This window comes from Oncorhynchus mykiss, chromosome 18 (assembly GCF_057628025.1).
Source record: "Oncorhynchus mykiss isolate SJ-2025 chromosome 18, ASM5762802v1, whole genome shotgun sequence".
Taxonomy (NCBI): Eukaryota; Metazoa; Chordata; class Actinopteri; order Salmoniformes; family Salmonidae; genus Oncorhynchus; species Oncorhynchus mykiss.
In genome coordinates this window covers 5,570,001-5,581,017 of record NC_143039.1, presented here as the reverse complement: position 1 = coordinate 5,581,017, position 11,017 = coordinate 5,570,001, and the positions used below count along the sequence as shown (strand labels likewise).

Below are 11,017 nucleotides of genomic sequence, written 5' to 3'. Positions count from 1 at the left end.
ACATTACTGCTAACTAATGGGGGGATAATATGCACATTACTGCTAACTAATGGGGGGATAATATGCACATTACTGCTAACTAATGGGGAGGATAATATGCACATTACTGCTAACTAATGGGGGGATAATATGCACATTACTGCTAACTAATGGGGGGATAATATGTACATTACTGCTAACTAATGGGGGGATAATATGCACATTACTGCTAACTAATGGGGGGATAATATGCACATTACTGCTAACTAATGGGGGGATAATATGCACATTACTGCTAACTAATGGGGGGATAATATGCACATTACTGCTAACTAATGGGGGGATAATATGCACATTACTGCTAACTAATGGGGAGGATAATATGCACATTACTGCTAACTAATGGGGGGATAATATGCACATTACTGCTAACTAATGGGGGGATAATATGCACATTACTGCTAACTAATGGGGGGATAATATGCACATTACTGCTAACTAATGGGGGGATAATATGCACATTACTGCTAACTAATGGGGAGGATAATATGCACATTACTGCTAACTAATGGGGGGATAATATGCACATTACTGCTAACTAATGGGGGGATAATATGCACATTACTGCTAACTAATGGGGGATAATATGTACATTACTGCTAACTAATGGGGGGATAATATGCACATTACTGCTAACTAATGGGGAGGATAATATGCACATTACTGCTAACTAATGGGGGGATAATATGCACATTACTGCTAACTAATGGGGGGATAATATGTACATTACTGCTAACTAATGGGGGGATAATATGCACATTACTGCTAACTAATGGGGGGATAATATGTACATTACTGCTAACTAATGGGGGGATAATATGCACATTACTGCTAACTAATGGGGGATAATATGTACATTACTGCTAACTAATGGGGGGATAATATGCACATTACTGCTAACTAATGGGGGGATAATATGTACATTACTGCTAACTAATGGGGGGATAATATGTACATTACTGCTAACTAATGGGGGGATAATATGTACATTACTGCTAACTAATGGGGGGATAATATGTACATTACTGCTAACTAATGGGGGGATAATATGTACATTACTGCTAACTAATGGGGGGATAATATGCACATTACTGCTAACTAATGGGGGATAATATGTACATTACTGCTAACTAATGGGGGGATAATATGCACATTACTGCTAACTAATGGGGGATAATATGCACATTACTGCTAACTAATGGGGGATAATATGTACATTACTGCTAACTACTGGGGGGGATAATATGCACATTACTGCTAACTAATGGGGGGATAATATGCACATTACTGCTAACTAATTGGGGGATAATATGCACATTACTGCTAACTAATGGGGGGATAATATGCACATTACTGCTAACTAATGGGGGGATAATATGCACATTACTGCTAACTAATGGGGGGATAATATGCACATTACTGCTAACTAATGGGGGGATAATATGCACATTACTGCTAACTAATGGGGGGATAATATGCACATTACTGCTAACTAATGGGGGGATAATATGCACATTACTGCTAACTAATGGGGGGATAATATGTACATTACTGCTAACTAATGGGGGGATAATATGCACATTACTGCTAACTAATGGGGGGATAATATGCACATTACTGCTAACTAATGGGGGGATAATATGCACATTACTGCTAACTAATGGGGGGATAATATGCACATTACTGCTAACTAATGGGGGGATAATATGCACATTACTGCTAACTAATGGGGGGATAATATGTACATTACTGCTAACTAATGGGGGGATAATATGCACATTACTGCTAACTAATGGGGGATAATATGTACATTACTGCTAACTAATGGGGGGATAATATGCACATTACTGCTAACTAATGGGGGATAATATGCACATTACTGCTAACTAATGGGGGGATAATATGTACATTACTGCTAACTACTGGGGGGGATAATATGCACATTACTGCTAACTAATGGGGGGATAATATGCACATTACTGCTAACTAATGGGGGGATAATATGCACATTACTGCTAACTAATGGGGGGATAATATGCACATTACTGCTAACTAATGGGGGGATAATATGCACCTTACTGCTAACTAATGGGGGGATAATATGCACATTACTGCTAACTAATGGGGGGATAATATGCACATTACTGCTAACTAATGGGGGGATAATATGCACATTACTGCTAACTAATGGGGGGATAATATGTACATTACTGCTAACTAATGGGGGGATAATATGCACATTACTGCTAACTAATGGGGGGATAATATGTACATTACTGCTAACTAATGGGGGGATAATATGCACATTACTGCTAACTAATGGGGGGATAATATGCACATTACTGCTAACTAATGGGGGGATAATATGTACATTACTGCTAACTAATGGGGGGATAATATGCACATTACTGCTAACTAATGGGGGGATAATATGCACATTACTGCTAACTAATGGGGGGATAATATGCACATTACTGCTAACTAATGGGGGGATAATATGCACATTACTGCTAACTAATGGGGGGATAATATGCACATTACTGCTAACTAATGGGGGGATAATATGCACATTACTGCTAACTAATGGGGGGATAATATGCACATTACTGCTAACTAATGGGGGGATAATATGCACATTACTGCTAACTAATGGGGGGATAATATGTACATTACTGCTAACTAATGGGGGGATAATATGCACATTACTGCTAACTAATGGGGGGGGGCACATTACTGCTAACTAATGGGGGGGGCACATTACTGCTAACTAATGGGGGGGGGGCACATTACTGCTAACTAATGGGGGGATAATATGCACATTACTGCTAACTAATGGGGGGATAATATGCACATTACTGCTAACTAATGGGGGGATAATATGTACATTACTGCTAACTAATGGGGGGATAATATGCACATTACTGCTAACTAATGGGGGGATAATATGCACATTACTGCTAACTAATGGGGGGATAATATGCACATTACTGCTAACTAATGGGGGGATAATATGTACATTACTGCTAACTAATGGGGGGATAATATGCACATTACTGCTAACTAATGGGGGGATAATATGTACATTACTGCTAACTAATGGGGGGATAATATGCACATTACTGCTAACTAATGGGGGGATAATATGCACATTACTGCTAACTAATGGGGGGATAATATGCACATTACTGCTAACTAATGGGGGGATAATATGCACATTACTGCTAACTAATGGAGGGATAATATGCACATTACTGCTAACTAATGGGGGGATAATATGCACATTACTGCTAACTAATGGGGGGATAATATGCACATTACTGCTAACTAATGGGGGGATAATATGCACATTACTGCTAACTAATGGGGGGATAATATGCACATTACTGCTAACTAATGGGGGGATAATATGCACATTACTGCTAACTAATGGGGGGATAATATGCACATTACTGCTAACTAATGGGGGGATAATATGTACAGACGCAGGCACCCAACACCCTTAAATCATGCTTTTATCATATTTGTGGTAATAAATCTGATTCCAAGGTCAATTAGCTACAGGACGTTATTTCTACCAAACTAGTTACACAGAAACAAATACTCCCTCCCTGTACATACCAGCATACCGTCCTTTCCCCCCAACTAAATATTCACAATGTTTGTGAGTTATATTACACACTTCTAGGATGTTAGCCCATCCATAAAGATAAGACATTAAACTGTAGGTGCAAACCTATGGCTTCACTCTTTCCCACGGGTGTTAGTATTTATATCTTTAAGATAGATCGCTCGCCGCTGTTTATACACACAGGATGTGGCAGTCGCGGCATATTTGTTTTGAGAAGTAATGTTTAGCAAGGACTACTTTCTGTCTTTGAGAGGAATATGTCGTGTTTGTCTTTGTGTGGGCCTCCCCTTCTCTCTGTGTTCTCGCTCTGTTTTGCTTTCCTGTATCTCCTATAGTACAGAACACAGCAGAACTATGGAGTATTCTGAACAGACACACACACACACAGAATGTGAACTAAATCATGTTTAAATCTGAGATCATTTCTGTTCCTCAATGACCGTTAGCAATTCACTCCCATCTTAAACCCGATTTAACATTCAACTGTCTTCTCCTTTCATTTACCTCAATAACCGGTGTCTTAGATTGTTAACGTGGAAACTATATTTAGTCTCCGATGTTTATTGGAAGGAAAAAACAAAACAACATTTGCACAATGACCACTTGTTGTTTCAAATACATCATTACAGTTGACGGTGAGCAAGTTATCACACGTTTGTTTTTTTTAAAAATACATTTGCATTGACATGAAATCAGTCAAAACACCTCAAAACACAACATGGTATCAATAACAAGATGAAACATGCTGAAATAAGCCCTGATTGATTCCTCCTAATGACAGTGTCTCTCTTGCGAGCAGTCTGGCCATCCAGAACCACAACAGGCTGAGGAGGAGCGCACATCGTTGGCAGCCAACCCATCTACCATGTAGCGAGATGATAAATCACTGTAAACACAAACTATTCACTTACTGCTGCAAATACAACAACCGTGTTTGTTGAGCTGCATCTTCAGTTCCGTATGTCTATCTTCTATAAATTGGGGGAAAAAATGTTAACTCAAGCTATCCAGTTTTGTTTTTTTCAACAGAAAGCTGATTGAGCTGAAGCTACCAAAAGTGGCCAACGTCATCTTTATCAGTAATGTATAACTTATTTGGACAGTACCTGATTAAACAGTAATTGGTTAGTTATACTTTTTTCGGGTGGTGAACATAGCTTCAGCAGTTGGATTGGATTCGAGTTGTCTAAGGCACTGATGTCAGTGTAAGAGTCGTCACTACAGTCCTCGGCTCGATTCCAGGCTGTATCACATCCGGCCGTGATTGGGAGTCCTACAATTGGCCCAGCGTCGTTCGGGTTTGGCTGTCATTGTAAATAACAATTTGTTCCTAACTGACATACCTTGTGAAATAAATAATAGTAAAAGCATGTAATTAACTAGCTAGACTGGGTACTCCCTGATGTTAGTTAGTTTAACGTTATAGCTAGACTGGGTAGTCCCTGACGTTAGTTAGTTTAACGTTATAGCTAGATTGGGTAGTCCCTGACGTTAGTTAGTTTAACGTTATAGCTAGACTGGGTAGTCCCTCACGTTAGTTAGTTTAACGTTATAGCTAGACTGGGTAGTCCCTCACGTTAGTTAGTTTAACGTTATAGCTAGATTGGGTAGTCCCTGACGTTAGTTAAACGTTATAGCTAGACTGGGTAGTCCCTGACGTTAGTTAGTTTAACGTTATAGCTAGATTGGGTAGTCCCTCACGTTAGTTAGTTTAACGTTATAGCTAGATTGGGTAGTCCCTGACGTTAGTTAGTTTAACGTTATAGCTAGACTGGGTAGTCCCTCACGTTAGTTAGTTTAACGTTATAGCTAGACTGGGTAGTCCCTCACGTTAGTTAGTTTAACGTTATAGCTAGATTGGGTAGTCCCTGACGTTAGTTAAACGTTATAGCTAGACTGGGTAGTCCCTGACGTTAGTTAGTTTAACGTTATAGCTAGATTGGGTAGTCCCTGACGTTAGTTAGTTTAACGTTATAGCTAGACTGGGTAGTCCCTGACGTTAGTTAGTTTAACGTTATAGCTAGATTGGGTAGTCCCTGACGTTAGTTAGTTTAACGTTATAGCTAGACTGGGTAGTCCCTGACGTTAGTTAGTTTAACGTTATAGCTAGATTGGGTAGTCCCTGACGTTAGTTAGTTTAACGTTATGGCTAGACTGGGTAGTCCCTGACGTTAGTTAGTTTAACGTTATAGCTAGACTGGGTAGTCCCTGACGTTAGTTAGTTTAACGTTATAGCTAGACTGGGTAGTCCCTGACGTTAGTTAGTTTAACGTTATAGCTAGATTGGGTAGTCCCTGACGTTAGTTAGTTTAACGTTATAGCTAGACTGGGTAGTCCCTGACGTTAGTTTAACGTTATAGCTAGATTGGGTAGTCCCTGACGTTAGTTAGTTTTAACGTTATAGCTAGACTGGGTAGTCCCTGACGTTAGTTAGTTTTAACGTTATAGCTAGATTGGGTAGTCCCTGACGTTAGTTAGTTTAACGTTATAGCTAGACTGGGTAGTCCCTGACGTTAGTTTAACGTTATCTGTCAGTGCAGCTTTTGAATCAACATGTTGAATTGTAAATGACTCGAATCTGGTTTACTGTGAAGTCAATAACTCTGAATAACATCATCATTGTGGCCTATATTAATAACACGCTGACAAAGTTGACCTTGCTCTTGTTATCTTTCTCCTTTTTTTCGGCCACAGAACAATATATATTGTTATAGATATGTCCGTGGGTTTTTAGAAGTGAAGCATCTGCTTGGCGTTTCCATGTGGGACTGAGAGGAACATTTTCAATAAAGTTTTATGTTCCCAAAACTAGAATATGTTATGAAAAAAGTGGACAAAGGTTTGTAGTCTTTAACCTTTGCAAATGTTTTAATTTTTAATCGCGTTGTTTTCGGAGTGTAAAGGCGAATTCATGTATTGCACATGCGCACTTCACAGAGGAGGCGTTCCCTAACAGAAATATGCAGATAATAAATAGAACGAGCCAATAGGATCTCGCTAGGTCATGCTTGGTTCTGCCCAACGTGGCTCATTTGTTCCATGCTTTTTTTTGGCGAATCAAAAATGACTTTGAGAAACCACTGTGACTCGGGCCTCCTAAAGTGCCACCGTACACAGAAATGGTGGTTTTAGGCATCGCTGAAGAGGCAGGCCAGGACAGGGCTCATGATTGGAGAGTTCGTTGCAGTGTGTAATGCAGTGTAGCCGAGCATGTTTATTTATTTATTTATATTTATTTATTTATCTGTTATTTTACCAGGACAGTTGACTGAGAACACGTTCTCATTTGCAGCAACGACCTGGGGAATAGTTACAGGGGAGAGGAGGAGGGGGATGAATGAACCAATTGTTAACTGGGGATTATTAGGTGACTGATGGTTTGAGGGCCAGATTGGGAATTTAGCCAGGACACCGGGGTTAACACCCCTACTTTTACACCAAGACTCAGGGCTAAATCCCAGAAAGCCCAGGTCTGATGACGTCATTGGGCTGAAGCAAGCCTGTCACCCAGCCTAAGATAATGCAATGTAGTCCTGATAATGTAGTCCAGACAGGGCTGAAGCAAGCCTGTCACCCAGCCTAAGATAATGTAATATAGTCCTGATAATGTAGTCCAGACAGGGCTGAAGCAAGACTGTCACCCAGCCTAAGATAATGCCTATAGTTATAATAATGCAGTCCATGTAGTCCACACAGGGCTGAAGCAAGCCTGTCACCCAGCCTAAGATAATGCCTATAGTCCTAATAATGTAGACCAGACAGGGCTGAAGCAAGCCTGTCACCCAGCCTAAGATAATGCAATATAGTCCTGATAATGTAGACCAGACAGGGCTGAAGCAAGCCTGTCACCAAGCCTAAGATAATGCCTATAGCTATAATAATGCAGTCCATGTAGTCCACACGGGGCTGAAGTAAGCCTGTAACGTCTGAGTTCATGTTGGCCAGCAGTCACAATGGATCTCTACAGTCTGCTAGTAAAACATGCAAGGTCTTTAACAGGATTCTGGAGCACTAGATCGGTGAATCTCCAATATGTACGGTCCCTAATAGGGCTTTTTAGGGCACTAGATCTGTGAATCTCCAATATGTACGGTCCCTAATAGGGCTTTTTAGGGCACTAGATCTGTGAATCTCCCATATGTACGGTCCCTAATAGGGCTTTTTAGGGCACTAGATCTGTGAATCTCCCATATGTACGGTCCCTAATAGGGCTTTTTAGGGCACTAGATCTGTGAATCTCCCATATGTACGGTCCCTATAACAGGGCTTTTTAGGGCACTAGATCTGTGAATCCTCCCTCCTTATGGTCCGTCTACTCCTGGAGTCAGAATAGTCATCGTTGAAGACTCTCTCAATGGTGGAGGGGAGCGAGGCGCGGACGGTTCGCCCCAGGCCTCGGGCGGCGAACACGTAGAGGACAGGGTTCAGGGAGCTCTTCAGGTACACCAGGAACAGAGAGACGTATGCCCCCGTGAACGACGCCCGGTAGAGCCCCGTCCGGTCAGGCCGCCCTGCAGCCAGCGCCCGCAGGAAGCGGCAGGTAAAGTAGGGGACCCAGCAGGAGAGGAAGAGGAGCATGGTGAGGAAGAGGACCCGGTACAGTCTGGCCATCTGTCTCGCAGTCGCCGAAGAGGAGGATGGAGCGGTCGGTCCGGAGACCCCTGCCTGCCTGGCGGTCCACAGCACGGCTACGTTACTCACCAGGAACACCGTTAGTGGCAGGAGGAACCCGGCCACCGTCTCGGTCACAAACAGCCCCGTGCTGTACCCCAGGCTCTCCAGACACTGGGTAGTACCGTTGATCTCCAGCAGGTCGGCAGTGTGGAGGTAAGGGGTAGCCAGGGCAGCAGCCAGCCCCCAGAGGAGACCACACACCAGGGGAACTGCCCAGCGAGGACGCTTCAGACTGGACCAGACCGGCCTGAGGAGACACAGACATCTCTCCACAGCCACGGCACACAGCAGGAAGGCTGCAGCGTATAGTCCCAAGCCTCTCAGGAATACCACCAGGCGACAGGCCAGTTTCCCCACGGGCCAGCTACAGCTGTGGGCCAGGTACGCCAGCATCAGAGGGGTGCGGAGGAGGAGGACCAGGTCAGCCAGCGCCAGGTTCACGACGTAGACACGGAAGCTGCTGGCGCCGCGCGTCTCCCCTTGGCCCAAGCTGCCACGCCTCGTCAGGCGGCCACGCCCACGCCAGGCCAACGCATACACCACTAGGGTGTTCAAGGACACGCCCACCTGGGGACAGAGAAGAGGAAGTGATGTCATAAATCAGAAGACACTGCAGGAACCTCAAGAACTGGAGCTATGCCAAGTGGGAATGGTCTTGTTCCAGCCCAACACTAACCCCCCTGTTTCAACATGGTCTTGTTCCAGCCCAGCACTAACCCCCCTGTTTCAACATGGTCTTGTTCCAGCCCAACACTAACCCCCCTGATTCAACATGGCATGGTCTTGTTCCAGCCCAACACTAACCCCCCTGTTTCAACATGGTCTTGTTCCAGCCCAACACTAACCCCCCTGATTCAACATGGTCTTGTTCCAGCCCAGCACTAACCCCCCTGATTCAACATGGTTTTGTTCCAGCCCAACACTAACCCCCCTGATTCAACATGGTCTTGTTCCAGCCCAACACTAACCCTCCTGATTCAACATGGCATGGTTTTGTTCCAGCCCAACACTAACCCCCCTGATTCAACATGGCATGGTTTTGTTCCAGCCCAACACTAACCCCCCTGATTCAACATGGCATGGTCTCGATTAAAGCCGATTGAATCAGGTGCGCTGGAACGAAAAACCTGCACAGCAGAGTACCTGTATTGATGTAGTCTGAACTATAATGATTGTCTAGACTAGAGACTCACCAGGAAGATGAGCACGGTGATTATCATCTGAGTGATGCGGCCTGTCTCTGCCTGCCAGGTATTACTACAGCCCAGTCCTTTACTGGGTCCTGCTGGGCTGGGAGACGGCTGGGTCAGGAACCACTGGCTGCTGTTCACAAGGTTCATAGTGGCTCAGATAGGAAGATATAGGCCTGGAGCTGCAGTGAGGAGACCTGTGGAGACAGACAGTATGGAGATATATGTTAGTGTGGAGACAGACAGTATGGAGATATATGTTAGTGTGGAGACAGACTAGCTAGACTACAGTGAGGAGACCTGTGGAGACAGACTAGCTAGACTACAGTGAGGAGACCTATGGAGACAGACTAGCTAAACTACAGTGAGGAGACAGACTAGCTAGACTACAGTGAGGAGACAGACTAGCTAGACTACAGTGAGGAGACAGACTAGCTAGACCACAGTGAGGAGACAGACTAGCTAGACCACAGTGAGGAGACAGACTAGCTAGACCACAGTGAGGAGACAGACTAGCTAGACTACTATTTGTGTCACTCCGTCTCTGTTCTGTGACTGACAGTCTGTGGGACTGGTTTTACTGCCTCATCCAACGTGTCCGTCTGGGTCTGGGTAACCTATCCTTCTGTGTTGAAACGTACTGGTGCTGATACATTTAATATACGTTTGATGGTCGAAACATATGACTCAGAGGGCCGGATTCCCAAATCCAGATTAAGCCTTGTCATGGACAAACAATGACTCTAAATGGTGACTTGACATTGAAAGGGTGTTTAGTCCAGGACCAGGTTTTAATCTGGGTCTGAGAAACCTGTCCAGAGAGGCTTTAATCTGGGTCTGAGAAACCTGTCCAGAGAGGCTTTAATCTGGGTCTGAGAAACCTGTCTAGAGAGGCTTTAATCTGGGTCTGAGAAACCTGTCCAGAGAGGCTTTAATCTGGGTCTGAGAAATCTGTCCAGAGAGGCTTTAATCTGGGTCTGAGAAACCTGTCCAGAGAGGCTTTAATCTGGGTCTGAGAAACCTGTCCAGAGAGGCTTTAATCTGGGTCTGAGAAACCTGTCTAGAGAGGCTTTAATCTGGGTCTGAGAAACCTGTCCAGAGAGGCTTTAATCTGGGTCTGAGAAACCTGTCCAGAGAGGCTTTAATCTGGGTCTGAGAAACCTGTCCAGAGAGGCTTTAATCTGGGTCTGAGAAACCTGTCCAGAGAGGCTTTAATCTGGGTCTGAGAAACCTGTCCAGAGAGGCTTTAATCTGGGTCTGAGAAACCTGTCCAGAGAGGCTTTAATCTGGGTCTGAGAAACCTGTCCAGAGAGGCTTTAATCTGGGTCTGAGAAACCTGTCCAGAGAGGCTTTAATCTGGGTCTGAGAAACCTGTCCAGAGAGGCTTTAATCTGGGTCTGAGAAACCTGTCCAGAGAGGCTTTAATCTGGGTCTGAGAAACCTGTCTAGAGAGGCTTTAGTCTGGGTCTGAGAAACCTGTCCAGAG

The 11,017-nt window shown here is 44.0% G+C and overlaps 1 protein-coding gene across 1 annotated transcript in view; it reads right to left on the bottom strand.

Moving 5' to 3' along the window:
- Positions 1 to 7,103: 7,103 nt before the first annotated feature.
- LOC149975356 (C5a anaphylatoxin chemotactic receptor 1-like) overlaps positions 7,104 to 11,017 on the bottom strand; it is a 6,061-nt gene continuing 2,147 nt past the window's right edge. Inside the window, exons 2-3 of the mRNA XM_090206691.1 lie at positions 9,535 to 9,728; positions 7,104 to 8,908 (exon numbers count right to left, since the gene is read on the bottom strand). Of these exons, the coding sequence (XP_090062817.1) occupies positions 7,946 to 8,908; positions 9,535 to 9,681 (1,110 nt within the window). The 5' untranslated portion in view covers positions 9,682 to 9,728 and the 3' untranslated portion in view covers positions 7,104 to 7,945. The remainder of the gene's footprint in view (positions 8,909 to 9,534; positions 9,729 to 11,017) is intronic.